Source organism: Pollachius pollachius (genome assembly GCF_949987615.1).
Source record: "Pollachius pollachius genome assembly, chromosome: 1".
Classification (NCBI taxonomy): domain Eukaryota; kingdom Metazoa; phylum Chordata; class Actinopteri; order Gadiformes; family Gadidae; genus Pollachius; species Pollachius pollachius.
Genome location: NC_136934.1, coordinates 23,168,233 through 23,184,252, shown reverse-complemented (window position 1 = coordinate 23,184,252; position 16,020 = coordinate 23,168,233). Strand labels below are relative to the sequence as shown.

General features: G+C 46.3%; 4 protein-coding genes across 6 annotated transcripts; 2 read left to right on the top strand and 2 right to left on the bottom strand.

Moving 5' to 3' along the window:
• Positions 1 to 1,048: 1,048 nt before the first annotated feature.
• Positions 1,049 to 5,567, bottom strand: rsph14 (radial spoke head 14 homolog; the record flags this gene model as incomplete). The annotated part of the gene is given in 12 exon segments (XM_079731576.1): positions 1,049 to 1,069; positions 1,071 to 1,121; positions 1,123 to 1,176; positions 1,178 to 1,213; positions 1,215 to 1,294; positions 2,994 to 3,130; positions 3,228 to 3,456; positions 3,872 to 3,990; positions 4,550 to 4,580; positions 4,583 to 4,636; positions 5,260 to 5,459; positions 5,551 to 5,567. Coding segments are annotated over 11 exon segments (1,011 nt in total). The 5' UTR covers position 5,459; positions 5,551 to 5,567.
• A 130-nt stretch (positions 5,568 to 5,697) lies between these two features.
• Positions 5,698 to 8,655, bottom strand: nudt18 (nudix (nucleoside diphosphate linked moiety X)-type motif 18). Of its 3 annotated transcripts, none has more exons than XM_079745501.1 (7): positions 8,578 to 8,655; positions 8,106 to 8,278; positions 7,820 to 7,930; positions 7,632 to 7,734; positions 7,335 to 7,458; positions 6,933 to 7,057; positions 5,698 to 6,744 (listed from the first exon to the last, which is right to left on the bottom strand). In XM_079745501.1, the coding sequence occupies exons 2-7, from the start codon at positions 8,250 to 8,252 to the stop codon at positions 6,344 to 6,346; spliced, it is 1,011 nt and encodes a 336-aa protein (XP_079601627.1). In that variant the 5' UTR covers positions 8,253 to 8,278; positions 8,578 to 8,655; the 3' UTR covers positions 5,698 to 6,343. The 3 variants fall into 3 exon arrangements, with proteins under 3 accessions (XP_079601627.1, XP_079601629.1, XP_079601628.1); XM_079745503.1 differs by having other exon boundaries at positions 7,820 to 7,882; XM_079745502.1 differs by lacking the exon at positions 8,578 to 8,655 and having other exon boundaries at positions 8,106 to 8,535.
• Positions 8,656 to 9,007: 352 nt separating this feature from the next.
• sdhaf1 (succinate dehydrogenase complex assembly factor 1) lies at positions 9,008 to 10,382 on the top strand. Its single transcript, XM_079730176.1, has 2 exons — positions 9,008 to 9,206; positions 9,549 to 10,382. The coding sequence occupies exon 2, from the start codon at positions 9,630 to 9,632 to the stop codon at positions 9,876 to 9,878; it is 249 nt and encodes an 82-aa protein (XP_079586302.1). The 5' UTR covers positions 9,008 to 9,206; positions 9,549 to 9,629; the 3' UTR covers positions 9,879 to 10,382.
• Positions 10,383 to 10,549: 167 nt separating this feature from the next.
• On the top strand, positions 10,550 to 15,045 carry LOC307075869 (uncharacterized protein). The gene is made up of 3 exons (XM_079736589.1): positions 10,550 to 10,727; positions 11,568 to 11,699; positions 14,751 to 15,045. Exons 1-3 carry the CDS (start codon positions 10,671 to 10,673, stop codon positions 14,889 to 14,891), a joined length of 330 nt encoding a protein of 109 aa, XP_079592715.1. The 5' UTR covers positions 10,550 to 10,670; the 3' UTR covers positions 14,892 to 15,045.
• Positions 15,046 to 16,020: the final 975 nt, after the last annotated feature.

The window sequence follows — 16,020 nt, the reverse complement described above, 5'->3', positions numbered from 1 at the left end:
AATAACACTTTTTGCCGGGATTTATTTGTTTGCATTAGAGGTTTATTTGTTTTTATTAGCGTGACGAGACGACCGTCACGCAATATCCCGAGTTTGAGATCTCAATCATGGGTTATTGCCCAATATCCCGAGATATTAGGCTTGCTTTTTCCCGGCAAAAAGTTTTATCTTGTTTATTTTTGGAGCGTTCACGTGCAGCATGTAGCCTGCTAAAACACCTCAGGCTCCGTGAATAGCCCCCCCCCCCCCCCGCCACTAGGGGGGGCTATTCCCCACTATTCACAATAATTGTTAAATGGCCTATGATAGGCTATGAAGGGTAAACTATAGAAATAAATGCATTAGGATTTGAATTAATATATTCGGTCAGACAGTTTCTCGGCCAGCTCCACACATCCTCTATAGTTTCATTTAAGATCTAAGAAAATGCCTCTTTACCCCTTTAACTTAGTATTTGTTACCATGGCAATAGAGTGAGGCTGACTGCTCAGCTTTTGTTGCCGTTCACCACGAAGGCACCTATTTACAACGGCTGACTGGACGGCTGGAAGAGCTGGTCTCTTGTGTCAGCCTGCTAATAGCTCTGCAGGCTCTGGGGTCTGGTTTTATTCAAACCCGCTGGCCTTGATTTGATAAAGAGAAGAATATGAGGAGCGAGCCATTTGAAACAGTACGGCGGGCACCTGACCCAAGGCCTTCTGGGTAAAGAAAAGGTTTTTACAGGTTCTTTACAACACTTGCTGAATGGTTCTGTTATTGGAACTTCCAGCAAGAAGGTCTTGGGATGAAACCCTTTAGGAGTGACTAACATGTCTGTGGCGGTTTCTTCCCATGTCATACATAAGCATGGAAGGGGACAGAGATGGATAATGATATAGAGACACAGAGGAGAGGAGAGCAGTGAGACAGACATTTTTTATTTGTTATTATTAGTAGCCCATTATTATATTGTTGTTTTTTTTGCAAGCTTTTGGCATGCATTTTCTTTCTCCTCTGTCGTGCCATTCAGTCCAATAAAGCTGAGACTGAATGGACTGAGAGCGGGCCGTCAGGGCATCCAGGTGACCACACCGGAGTGCGCACTGTGCAGCCCGCCGGACCGCCTGATCCTCGTTGGCCCCCCGTCCGGCTGCTCAGCACCGGGACGTGTTCCAACAGATGGCGCCGGCCGCTAGTGGGCCTCGGCCAGTGCCGTGAGGGCCCTCAGGGCATTTGATGCACACCGCCCGCTCCCCGCTGGGCACCAGGAGCAGGAGCCCAGGGAGGGCCCCTGCCGACAGAGCTTGGAGCTTACCTGGAGAGGGGGGAGGAGGGGAGAGGGAGAGGGAGGGGGAGGAGGGAGAGGGAGGGGAGGGGAGGAGGGAGAGGGAGGGGAGGAGGGAGAGGAGAGGAGGGGAGGAGGGGAGAGGGAGGGGGAGGGGAGGGGAGGAGGGGAGGGGGAGGAGGGGGAGAGGGAGGGGGAGAGGGGAGGGACGGAGAGGGGAGGGGGAGGACGGGAGGGGGAGAGGGGAGAGACGGAGAGGGGAGGGGGAGGAGGGGAGAGGGAGAGGGGAGAGACGGAGAGGGAGGGGGGAGAGACGGAGAGGGAGGGGGGAGAGACGGAGAGGGGAGGGGGAGAGGGGAGAGACAGAGAGGGGAGGAGGGGAGAGGGAGAGGGGAGAGACGGAGAGGGAGGGGGGAGAGACGGAGAGGGGAGGGGGAGAGGGGAGAGACAGAGAGGGGAGGGGGAGGAGGGGAGAGGGAGAGGGGAGAGACGGAGAGGGAGGGGGGAGAGACGGAGAGGGAGGGGGGAGAGACGGAGAGGGAGGGGGGAGGGGGGAGAGACGGAGAGGGGAGGGGGAGAGGGGAGAGACAGAGAGGGGAGGAGGGGAGAGGGAGAGGGGAGAGACGGAGAGGGAGGGGGGAGAGACGGAGAGGGGAGGGGGAGAGGGGAGAGACAGAGAGGGGAGGGGGAGGAGGGGAGAGGGAGAGGGGAGAGACGGAAAGGGAGGGGGGAGAGACGGAGAGACGGAGAGGGAGGGGGGAGAGACGGAGAGGGAGGGGGGAGAGACGGAGAGGGAGGGGGGAGAGACGGAGAGGGGAGGGAGAGGAGAGGAGGGGAGGGGGAAGAGGGGAGAGGGAGAGGGGAGAGACGGAGAGGGGAGGGAGAGGAGAGGAGGGGAGAGGGAGAGGGGAGAGACGGAGAGGGGAGGGGGAGAGGGGAGAGACGGAGAGGGGAGGGAGAGGAGGGGAGAGGGAGAGGGGAGAGATGGAGAGGGGAGGGGGAGAGGGGAGAGACGGAGAGGGGAGGGAGAGGAGGGGAGAGGGAGACGGGAGAGATGGAGAGGGGAGGGGGAGAGGGGAGAGACGGAGAGGGAGGGGGGAGAGACGGAGAGGGGAGGGAGAGGAGGGGAGAGGGAGAGGGGAGAGACGGAGAGGGGAGGGAGAGGAGGGGAGAGGGGAGAGACGGAGAGGGGAGGGAGAGGAGAGGAGGGGTGAGGGAGAGGGGAGAGATGGAGAGGGGAGAGGGAGACGGGAGAGATGGAGAGGGAGAGGGGAGAGACGGAGAGGGAGAGGGGAGAGACGGAGAGGGAGGGGGGAGAGACGGAGAGGGGGGGGAGAGGAGGGGAGAGGGAGAGGGGAGAGACAGAGAGGGGAGGGAGAGGAGGGGAGAGGGAGAGGGGAGAGATGGAGAGGGGAGGGGGAGAGGGGAGAGACGGAGAGGGGAGGGAGAGGAGGGGAGAGGGGAGAGACGGAGAGGGGAGGGAGAGGAGAGGGAGGGAGAGGAGGGGAGGGAGAGGAGGGGAGAGGGGAGAAACGGAGAGGGGAGGGGGTGAGAGGAGGAGATGGGGGGGAGAGGAGAGGAGAGGAGATGGAGAGGAAAGGAGGGGATGGGGGAGAGGGGAGGAGAGGAGAGGAGGGGGGAAAGGAGAGGAGAGGAAAGAAGAAGTTTAACAAGGGAGTTTACATCTAATTAGTCTTTCGATGTGTAAGATGCGTGCGTGTGCGTGTACCTTTAGTAATGATGACAGTGTTCATTATGGTACCAGCAGCGTTGGCCTGGACCTCGGGGTCCGAGTCCGACAGCAGCTTTACCAGGAACGGTAGGAGGCCCCCATCACACACCCTCTCCTTCCCCTCCAGAGGTACACTGAGGAGACACAGACACACACACATGATTGGAAGGCCAGACGGCTCATGAGTGACTGGTGCTCTATAGGTGTCACACATCATCTGAGTTTTGCTACCTGATGGCCAGAAGAGCGTTCAACGCAGCCCTACGGATTCCCAGGGAGGGAGTGGAGAGCTGCTTGCCCAGGACAGACACCCCGTTAGAGGCTAGGGCGGGCCGGGGATCCACCCTCAAACACAGACTGATGGTATAGAGGAGCAGGGTCTGTATGACCTCGTCTTCCTCCTTGTTGACATTTGCCACCAGGCGTGGAACCAGGTCCATAGACACCATTGACAATGCAGCTGGAATGACATAGATGGAACCATACGATTTGTCTTTTAATCTGGGTTAGAACCACATGATTGATTTTTTGTCTGGATTCAAATCACAGGATTGTTTTTAATATGGACTAGAACCACAGGATTATGTTTCTAATCTGGATTACAACTACATGTTCAGTCTTTTAATCTATATAAGAACCACAGGATCAATTTGTTATTCTAGACTACAACTGCAGGATTAGTTCTATTCTGGATTAGTACAGCAGGATGAATATATTATAGAAATACAGGATTTGTTTTCTAATCTGGAATAGAACCATAGGATAAATCTATCCTTCTAGACTAGAACTACAGGATTAGTCTGCTGACTACCGGTTCAGTGTGTTATTCTGGATTAGAAAAAGAGGGTTAGTGTGTTGCCTTGTTGCCATGGTACCTGAGGGAAAGTTGGCCAGTCGGTTCAGGGTCCGGTGGACGTTGAGTTTACAGGCATGATGCGACTCATCTATCAGCTCAGCCAGAGGAGAGAGAACATCACGGCACAGGAAGGCCTCTCTAGGTGGAGAATACACACACACACACACACACACACACACACACACACACACACACACACACACTGTCACTTGACCTCATTGGGCTTAGAACAGGAACATGAATGAATATGTCTCAAGGAACCTCTATGGCAGCAAAAAAGATATGGGGTCACATTGCATGATGTAGTTTATTGTAGTCAACCTTCAATATATATATTCATATAACAAGGTTTTAATTCTATCTGAATAAAATCAAGCTTGGGTGCATGTATAGATAGTGTTAAGTTAATGATGGAGAAGAGGAAGTGATGATAATAAATTTAGTGGATGCAAGTGGATTTTTTTTATAGATCATTTAAAATAATTAAATATAAGTGATTGCTACATGCATCGGCCATCGCACAACTAACTCAGCTAATTAGAAAGTCTGTCTTCCTGACACATTTTGATAATTACTTTTTTGAGTTTAATCACTCAGTCACTTCATTTTTTCATCTTTGTCAGATTGTCCGTCCGTACCGTATTGGTTCCGTTATGTCAGAAGCAGAGCAGAGCCTTGCGTAGATAATAGATGTTACCTGCCAACACTGTGGGCGACCAGAAGAAAGACGTCCGGATCGAAGGCTCGTTGTCTCTCAGCAACAGCTTCAACTGCTCCAGACAACCTGCAGTCACATCGCGTTCACGTGGGGGACGTTCTTGGATCATCACAATAAATTGGAGTTCACCTGATCGGCCACAGGCAGCGATGGGGACCCTTATACCGTAGTTTACACTTCAACTTTTGCATCAATAATGTCAGCTCACATAACCTCCTCAACCTATGAAGTTAAACTTATTCGATCCTTTGTGGTATGGTGGTCTCGTGCTAGGTATGACTCGGAGAGCGGTAAATGTTCAACAACGTGGTATATTCTAAAAGAGACACAAGGTAAACGGGCTTGCGTTCTGGAGGTGGTTCATGAAGCGTCTCGCGTTCTGGAGGTGTTCCATGAGGCATCTCACAAACACAGGTAACAAACAGTTATATTGGGAGTGGGTGGAACGGTAAATAGGCCACGCCTACATGTTCTAATTGACCCAGGTAAACCTGGTCTGTCTTGGCTTAAACGGAAATGACAAAGTGGCCATGTTAGTAGTCTTTAACTTATCATTAAAACCTTATATGGTGTTGTCCTTTATGTGGTGAAGAAACCATTCATAACTGTGGTTAGCTTGAAACAAGTCATCAGAAATAGCATAGACTAAAATAATTTACATCACCTACTAAAGCCACCACGGCTTTTACCGTTTTGAATCGCTTGATAGGCCTTTTCAGGGTCGTGTGCGAGGTCGCAGAGCGCCGCAAGAGCCCGCTGTCGGGTCAGTGTGTCCGGCTGCTGGAGCTCCAGGACCAGCTTCGGGAGAGCCCAGCTCCCGTAGGCGACGGGGGCCAGGTCGTTGTTGAGGAGCCACGGTAGCCGCTCCGATATCCGCACGTTGGCCATCCTGTCGAAACGACATACCGAAAATATTACATATACATCATAACGCTACTTTTCTTTTAGAGATGCAACAGCGGAAGGGTTAGTCAAGGTACCTGGTGCTACGTCGGTGCTACAGTCGGAAAGAGCTCCTCTGCCGTTGCCTAGGAACATTTGTAAACAACGTTGGATCATGTTTGAAATACGTGGTTGACGATATTTAACAAATAAAAGTAAACCAGTTCGTTTCAATATAGTTTTATTGTTTATGCAATAAATATATTTCGTATTCGTAATACATTATTGTACTTCGTACAACCTACATGTGTATTTGATGTGCACACGCATAAACAGGCATATCAAACAGGCATAAACCCATGCAAATGCATGTGATGGTCATACATTAACATTTACATTTAGGGCATTTAACAGACGCTTTTATCCAAAGTGACTTACAATAAATACTTTTGTCAGAAGAACACGGTAGTAGCACTCTAGCAAGTTTTAGCCCTCGCACAGGTGCACACGGATAGAAACACCCTCAGTGTTTGTGATGGGCCCTTTCCCCAGATGTAAGGAGTTGCATCAATATTTTGCTTGAAAGTCTTTATTATAATCTAACAAAGAATTGCATAACTTGAAAGTATGCTATTTCTGTACAAATCAAACTTTGTATTTTTTGCAATACAACACAATGATTGACTCGCCTACTTTCTACGACTTCCTTTAAAAGCCACTTACTTACACCACCCTCAATGCTGTACCTTCCAATAAATAGCATCTTAAAACTGTACAATATCTTAAATTATAAATGATGAGATATCTCCTCTACGACAAAGCTCCTAAAAGGTGTGCTCTCTTCACAATGAGAACACACTCCCACCACTACACCCCACCAGCGGTGTGTCCTCAGTACAGACTGTGGATGGGTAAGGTGCAGGCGTTTTTCATTTTCCCCAGCAGGATGTCCGTCAGCACCTGGCTCTCGATGCGTTTCCAGGCGTACCGAGGGTTCTCCACCGGCGGCGGCTGGCTGGGCGGCACCACCTCCAGCTTCTCCCCGTCCCGGTCCCGCTGCACGGGGTCCGGAACCAGCTGCGCCAGCATGTTGAAGCAGACGCCGTCACTGCACCGGGACTGCAGGCGTCCGGGCTTGGGGTGGTAGTGGTGCTGCAGGCCCAGCACGCCCAGTGCCGTGACCTCTTGGTCGTAGTAGAGGGACCCCAGGGCATCCTGCACCACCAGGCTAGAGGCCCACATCAGTGTATGGGTCTTCACTGCCCCCGCTGTGGGGAGGTGGTGGTGGGGGGCTGGGACGCACACACACACACACACACACACACACACACACACACACACACACACACACACACACACACACACACACACACTTTTCAGAAACAGTTCTTGAAAACTTGAAACCTGTGACATCACTTTCATCGCAAATAAGTTATTTTAGGGTTTGGTTTTCCTTTCCAGGAAGCCCCTGAGAAAGTACCTTTAACCAGTAGAACCCAGAGCTCCTCTTCGGCATTGGAGAAGATGAGGACCAGCCTCTGCACCACGTGACTGCAGGGTATGGCCACCGGTAGCGTGCGAGGATGCCATGCCTCTTGGTGGTACCTGTAGCAACAAACCCATGATGACCTGAAGCTTAAAAGAGGCTCTTAACACACCGTTACTTTCAAATATAAGAGTGAATTGCTTATTACTCGTGTCGCAAGAAAAAAAGATCTGGCCTGCAATATCTGTTTCTGCAAGAAAAAAAATAACAAAACAATTTGACTCATAAATGTAAATGGTCCAACTTTTACAGCGTGAAGAAACCATTAGAGTGTTTAGCAAAGCACACTAATACACTCACTACAACAGTGATAGGGGGTAGGGTACAAGTCCATACTTGAGCCCAGAGTCTATGAGGTCGAGGATGTCGCGTCCTCTTAGTTGAAGAGGAGACACCCTATCCCACCAGGTAGCCTGCAGGGACTCTTGGTCCCCCTCACCCGGAATCTTCAGACTGCCCCCTAGTGGTGGGAAGTAGGAGCACAAAGAACAGACCAAGACTGATGAAGACAGAGGAAGAGAGAAAGCGATTTGCAGATGTGACATTTGAACAGAGCAAACAATCTTAGACTTATGAATAGGACATTGTGGATTTGATATAAACTAAGATTGTGATGCCCTAGTGACCTCTGACCTGTGACCTTGGCAAGGAAAATGAAGCGGATCCATTGTGGTCCCTGTTCCTGGATCAACAGCAATGTGATTGGCTGACAGTCAAAGCCTGCTTCCTCTTTCACCTGCAGGAAAAGTGGAATTCTAGTTTGTGATTGGTCTATATTCTTACGTGAGTAAATGTAGAAGTTGTCCTTGGCAGGTTCTTACCTCCCTCCGCATCGCCTCCTCAATGGCCTCCCCCTCCTCCATCCTACCTGCAGGGAGGTACCACTGTCCAAAACACTCCTGCTTAGCCTCCTGCACCATAAGCACTTCCTCCTAAACACACACACAAAGATGTTGTGTCTGTCTGATTTAAACAGACAGACGCATACATGCCAATATAGGCACACCGTGCAAATACTAACACCATCGCCTACAAACACTGATATAATAGTGTCCTTAGTGGCCATTGTGTTAAGCCTAGGAAACAAAAGGGTCAGAACATTCGTACCTTGTCGTTTAGGATGACGGCGCAGACGATGTAAGAGACTGTTTTTCTAAGCGTTGCTGGTTTGGCCTGATCAGGATGCACATCTAACTCTGTGAACTCTAACCCCTCTCCCTCCATAATCCTTCTTATCTGATCCTCAACCTCCATAGCTCTGGAGTGGAATGGAAGCTTACCTGTGCACAACCACAAACAACACCATAAATGTGACTTCAGAACATCCCAAAAAACCGAGTATGGACAACCCAACTAACATTTACATTAACAAGACGTTTTGCCAAAGTGTCTACTGTTGTCAGGCTAAACTTAACTTTAAATGTTATTTAATTAGTTTCAGGCAAATCTCTTCTTCGAATGTCAGCCTGGCTAACGTCACAAACACAACTTTTCAATTAGAAAATAACATATTATCGGTTCGTTGAAGAAAGTTATATTTTGCATAATGTGCGATAACGTTACACCACAAACGACCGACCTTTTGCTCATTTAAATAGTGTCGCATCCCATTTAGTTTTCGATATGAGTAGGGCGATGGATTTGTTGACACTTGACATCTTCAGCTCACAAGGAAGAACAGTAACCTGGGAGTTTCAAAATAAAAGCACCTTTACCCAAACGGTAATTCTACCAAAAAAAAAAAGGAAAATGATTCATCTTTTATAAATGTCACCAAAATATATATTTTTTGTCAATAAACAGGTGGATATTTAACAATATCAAAAAACACACGTTTGAGACGAACCGAACCAAGTTTGAGGTTCGGTTTGTCACCTTCTTGACGGTATTTGAATGCACCGTGACAGGGTTATCATGGTGCATTCAAATACCGTCAGAAAGTAGCAAACAGCGTAAACGGAAGTGGACGCAATTTGTGATGGTTGCGCAACAGTGCATCATTGTGAGTCTTACCCACCGTTTAAACGTGTAGTCCGTAAGGTCATGCCTGGGTATGTTTCTATAGTTCCACATGAATGAAGCTAGTAACTATGCACAGTTGTTGAATAGTAGGCAGTCTCTCCACCAGTAGTGATCTACAGTCATCTGGTCAACGAATGGATCGTTCACTGCAGCTGTAAAGCCGAAAATAAGGAATCACTATTTCATGTATGTTTTTCTTTACGGTTTTTGACCAAATGACTGTGTGGACCAAAGTGACGTAACTTAATGTTCAGCGTTGAGTTCAACATTAGAGTGTTTATTTAGCTAATCCCAGTGGGTCCCACCGAGCTAAGAATGAACACATACACACACACGTTCGACGTCCACCTTCAAATATAATATATAAGATCTTGTGGGCCTTCACATTATAGCAACGGATGTACTATAATCAACTCATCACCCCTATAACCAATGTCGCCTTAATGTTCTACATCTTTAGACTTTTGTCCTTCAGGGTTCATAGGGTAAATGTGGCAACATTAACTCTGTGCCTCTGTTCTCTTATAGGAAACAAGGTGATGTGTGATCTTCGTCGTCATCCTGTTTAGTTTGTTCTGCTGTGAGACCGAAAGCCACAGTGAACCACTCATGTCCCGACACAATAAAATGCAGAAGCAGGTTCTGGCCTTGTATCGCCAGTTCCTCCAAGCGGGACGGGACAAACCAGGCTTCATCCCCCGCATCCGAGACGAGTTCAGGGAAAACTCCCGGATCAAGAAGAAGGACGTCATGCACATTGAGTATCTGTTCCGTCGGGCCCAGAGGCAACTGGAGCAGCTGAGGGACGTCAACACCAAACAGTTGGGGTCCTTCTCCAAACCTAAAGCAGACAGCTGACCTAGTGAACACAACTTTGAATGTCCCCTCCCCGCACCCTGGTAATTTCATGTTGTTGTTTCCTCAAGGAAACAAGTTGTATTATACAGATTGTTGGGAGAGGGGTTATTTTATTCTGTGATTGCAGTGTTCACCGAACAATGGTCTACCGTTCACCATTCTCCCAGTTGAGATGCCCTCACAGTGTGAGAACTGGGAGATGCAATGTGGGAAAGACATTTAGTTTAAATGTGTATTTCAATTACATTTAGGTGCCATGATACAATACAGAATATTGTCTTTGGTCGACAATGAATGTGGCTGATCCTCTGCTGTTTTCATTCAGGTCCTTTATTGTCCTTGCTATAAAACGTGCAGTAGCATTGTTTTAGAAAATAAACTTGTATTTAAACCAAAATATTGTTTTATCCTGTGATTTAATTAATGAGTCTTTACATAAATACATTTTGTATAATATAAATACATAATCTGTGAGGTTTCAACATGCATTGTGTCGGATCTACATGTAGGCATGACTTGTATGTAAGATTCTTCTGAACCGGACAAATGGGTAAAATAAAGTAAAAATAAAATAAAAGTCAAAATCAATCTTTTACGAATTCCCACTTCGTCCACCTGAGGGCAGCAGAACGGGACCCGGCGACGGAAGAGGAACTAGACGTAAACAGGAAGCACAGGGAGTGGAGGAAAACCATCGAATGCCAACCAAAGACAGATCCCAATAAAATATATTTATTCCCTACAAATAGCGTCGTTCAATCTGTAAATAATTTGTTTTGGTTGCTACAAGTTATGTCGGGGTCAGCGAATACCACCGACGGGATGTCGAATCCTCAGTTATTCAAGCAGGTAAGGTTTACTCACCTGAGTTCCGTCAGACACTCTCATTACGACCTAAAAATGCTTCCATAGAGGGCCCTATTCATGACAATAAAAGTATTATCCGATTGCATTGAATGGCGATATACTCACCAATCCTGCTTCTCTACAGACAGCTTGGGTCATCCTCTTGGTTTCGGCACGCCTTTTGTTTCATTATTTAGTTAAGTCTCATTAAGTCTATGAGGTGTTACATGTTTCAGTGTTCTCTATAGATTAGGTACTTAATTGTGTAGCATCTACAGTAGCTGCTATCGTTGCTTTACACGGGGAATGGGTTAGCCTAGCGATTGTTATACTTCACTTGGTTCTATGAACATCTTCACTGTACCGACAGCGATATATTGTTTCACTTCTTATGACAAATGCACTTATTGTAACAAATGCACTTATTGTAAGTCGCTTTGGATAAAAGCGTTTGCTAAATGCCCTAAATGTAAATGTAGATTAAACTATTCACATCCTTATTGAATAGTCCACTGCGACTAAGCTCTGGTAATACCAAAGATAACATTCTATCTTTGGCATGTCTCTCTGGTACGTCATCTCAAAAACCAAGGCGTTAGGTTATCGGTTTAGCTGTCCGTCGAAATTAATAAACTACCCTTGAATTAACGTTTAAACATAATATATGATGTTTAAGCATTATATGATAGAATTCCCAGCGCTACAGGGCATTTCTGTTCCCTCATATCGTGGTAGTTTAGACATATCTAGGGACTCGGTCCAGCTTGGACTAATGGTCTATATACGACAGTTTGTTTCGGACTTTACTCGAGTTATAGTGTATATTGCTTTCTCTTGTTCCAGATGGCCTTCCTGAACTGGCTCTCAACACAGAGTGACAGCAGTAGAGAAACCCTGATGACCTTGACCGGCATCGGTGTGGCCAGAGAGCTGTTCAACCGCCTCACAGGACAGGACAGAGTGGACTACTTTAAGGTAAAGCCTCTGGAGGATGAGTACACGTTTGAGCCATGAAAAAAGCTTTGTAAATCTACATTCTACTACACTTACCTCTCCCTTCGTACCCCTTACTTTGTGTGTGTTTGAGAGAGTGATGAGAGGCATAAGCGTATGATGGTTGTAATAAGCTTAAGTTGCACTGAAGGCTTAAGAAACAACGCAGCAGATGTTCTACGTGTGCTTGACAATAGGACTTGTTGGCCTTTTCCCATTGTCGAAAGAGAAGTGAGCCGTTGAGCTCATGACTTTGTCAACCCCAAACAAGCCTACCCACTATGGGTTACGTGTGTGTGTGTGTGTGACACAGTACATATACTGTGTTCGAGACCTCCACTGGCTCCCTGTAATAGCTTGCATCAGATTCAAGATGATCGTACTGACATACTAGACAGTTGATGGAACTGCCCCTGCCTACCTCCAAGCATTAGTAAAGCAACACACCCCAGCTCGATCCCTCCGCTCAACTACCTCAGCTGGACGTCTTGTACCGCCATCGCTAAGAGCAAGCAAAGGTCGATCAGCGAAGTCACAACTTTTCTCTGTTTTGGGACCTCAGTGGTGGAACGAGCTCCCTACCGATGTCAGGATCGCAGAGACGCTCACCAGCTTCCGCAAAAGACTCAAAATTCACCTGTTCAGAGTTCAGCTCGACTCTGCATAGAAACCAATGCACAGCCACCATTGAATGTTGTACGTCCTGGCACTTGTACATTGCACTTATTCAAGGTACTTAATTGTGTAGCATCTACAGTAGCTGCTATCATTGCTTTACACAGGGAATGGGTTAGCCTAGCGATTGTAATACTTGCACTTGGTTCTATGAACAATCTTTACTGTACCGACAGCGATATATTGTTTCACTTCTTATGACAAATGTACTTATTGTAACAAATGCATTTATTGTAAGTCGCTTTGTATAAAAGCGTCTGCTAAATTCCCTAAATGTAAATGTAAATAACCCAGAGGTTGATGGATCGAAAACATCCTCTGCTAGCTGCATATATAGTCAATGTAGAAGCCTAAAACTGAATCGTAAATGACTACCCAAATTAGCCTGCATTGCAGAAAAAAAAATTCTCAACAAAGTGCCTATGCATTACAAGATATCCTACAGGTAAATTTCCTACCTGATGAAACTAATTGTCACTTACATTTGTCTAAAGGTTATTTACAGTATTATTAAAAAGGTGGATTGGGCAAGGGTTTGCTTTTAGACTACATAATAAATTATGGTAAAGCAGAGTGGCGCAGCGGAAGTGTGCTGGGCCCATAACCCAGAGGTCGATGGATCGAAACCATCCTCTGCTAGCAGGAATACATAACATTGGATCATGAAATTAATTGACATTAAACTGCTAGTCCAGCCTCAATAGCAAACATGAAGTTTTGTACTCCCAATGATATGTTAGAGCTACATAGCAAGCATTTTAAGACCAAAATCCTCTAGGAAGATGATTGAGCATGGTATTGGTAGCCAGACTGGGGTTGATTAAAAAAGAATGAGTATACATATACCTTATTCTTATGTATTTCATACCTTGCTAGTGCTTGGTTGGTCGTTCATTTTTTTGTACTAATCTCATGGCGTAATTACATGTGTGCGCCAGTGGCCTAATGGATAAGGCACTGGCCTCCTAAACCAGGGATTGTGGGTTTGAGTCGCGTCTGCGGTAATCTGAAGCAGAGTGGCGCAGCGGAAGCGTGCTGGGCCCATAACCCAGAGGTCGATGGATCGAAACCATCCTCTGCCAAAGTCAAATATTTTCAATGTTTCAGTCTAAAAATGAATTGCATTTGACATCCAAATCAAGAATCCTGTGCTCCAATTTGTGTGGACTTCCCCACACGTATTGCCCACATCAGAAGCCATGATGGCAATTTAAAGATGTTTACAATTAAAATAACATTGCGCATTGAGCCAGGGTTTACAGGTTAAAATCTAAAATTTGTAACTCTTAAGCAGAGTGGAGCAGCGGAAGCGTGCTGGGCACATAACCCAGAGGTTGATGGATCGAAAACATCCTCTGCTAGCTCCATACATAGTCAATGTAGAAGCCTAAAACTGAATCGTAAATGACTACCCAAATTAGCCTGCATTGCAGAAAAAAAAATTCTCAACAAAGTGCCGACACATTACAAGATATCCTAGAGGTAAATTTCCTACCTGATGAAACTAATTGTCACTTACATTTGTCTAAAGGTTATTTACAGTATTATTAAAAAGGTGGATTGGGCAAAGGTTTGCTTTTAGACTACATAATAAAGTATTGTGAAGCAGAGTGGCACAGCGGAAGCGTGCTGGGCCCATAACCATCAGATTCAAGATGATGGTACTGGCATACAAGGCAGTCGATGGAACTGCCCCTGCCTACCTCCAAGCATTAGTAAAGCCACACACCCCAGCTCGATCCCTCCGCTCAACTACCTCAGCTGGATGTCTGGTACCGCCATCGCTAAGAGCAAGCAAAGGACGATCAGCGAAGTCACAACTTTTCTCTGTTTTGGGACCTCAGTGGTGGAACGAGCTCCCTACCGATGTCAGGATCGCAGAGTCGCTCACCAGCTTCCTTAAAAGACTCAAAACTCACCTGTTCAGAGTTCACCTCGACTCTGCATAGAAACCAATGCACAGCCACCATTGAATGTTGTACGTCCTGGCACTTGTACATTGCACTTATTCAAGGTACTTAATTGTGTAGCATCTACAGTAGCTGCTGTCATTGCTTTACACGGGGAATGGGTTAGCCTAGCAATTGTAATACTTGCACTTGGTTCTATGAACATCTTTACTGTACCGACAGCGATATATTGTTTCACTTCTTATGACAAATGTACTTATTGTAACAAATGCACTTATTGTAAGTCGCTTTGGATAAAAGCGTCTGCTAAATGCCCTAAATGTAAATGTAGAGTGTAAATATATAATAAATTTCTTGTGTTTGTGACAGTGCATACAATATACATCTTATGAGTGTGTGTGACGGTGCATAAAATATATGTATTATGTGTATGTGTTTCTTTTAACAGAAAGAATGCATCCAGAGCATTGCAGAGTTTGTCCAGACACATCCGCGGGCGTCTGAGGCCGAGCTCAGCGCTGAGGTGAACAAGAAGGTTCTGCTGTTCGCTGCGCGGGTGAAAGCACTGGAGTCCGCGCCAATATTCTGAAACACACACAAACATATACATATTAATTAAAAACCTTTTACTCCAATAATGACTACCTACAATTTAAACAAACATTCTATTTTGAAGTTATAATCTGCAGTATTTTTATTTAATTGATTGTCTTTTCATTTGCTATAAAGCCGATTTATGAACACTATAATCTCTTCTTGTATTGGATCATAAAGTATGTGGTTTTGATTCCATAAATGTCTCTCGTGCAGCCCATCGTGCGGCATATAAACAAATATGATTTTTGATGTGAAGATGTGATCTTCCATGAATGTATACTTCCCCTGTGTAGAAGCATCACGGTGTGTCATCCCGTCAGTAAACCCATCAGTCTCCTGGATTGCAGAGCTGGTTGAGGGTTCTGTAGAAATAACAGCATCAGACATCAGCAAGTTATCAACGATAAGGTTAATCATTTTGCTGCGTTTCAACATAACCAGTCCTGGACATCAAACTAGAAAGCCTCGACCTGATCTTATCTTGTAATGCTGTTCATTTATTGAGGTCAAGCCAAGGCATAGTTACGGGTATATACTGATCATACTCATTAGACGCTAGCTGGCTAACGACTAGCGATATTGATAGCTGTTAGTGCTAAAATGTTATCTTACCTTGGAGCCTCACAAGCATCCGACGAGCCTTTTTCGCCGGAGGAATAACATGTCCCAACCATTTGTCGGGGTATGGGTGTTGGTCTGATGGTCTGCCGTCCACAAAATGAAAAGATCAGAATAGGGGTTTTTCGGAGGGTTCTTCAAATTTAGCGCCTTTAGCCACATACGCCGGTCCTCATCGCTGGATGGTGGAGAATGAAGATTGAAGGTTGCCCCACAACATTCTGCCCTGGTTTTCCCGTGTACAACACAGTATTGTTGCAAGGACACCCGTCTTTTATTCCAGTTGTTATGGCAGCTCCGCACGGAACAAATAATGCTGGTCATCTTGACTAAAATTGCTAATGTATTGTGCCACTGTACGATAATGGACAGTGTTGCTCAACCGGAAGATAAATACAAAACGGAACCAATATGGCGCCCCCTTGTTTACGCGCGGAATAAGGTGAATACCTGATGACGTGTTTTTCACATGGTCACTTTGCAGATGGAACATGTTTTATATT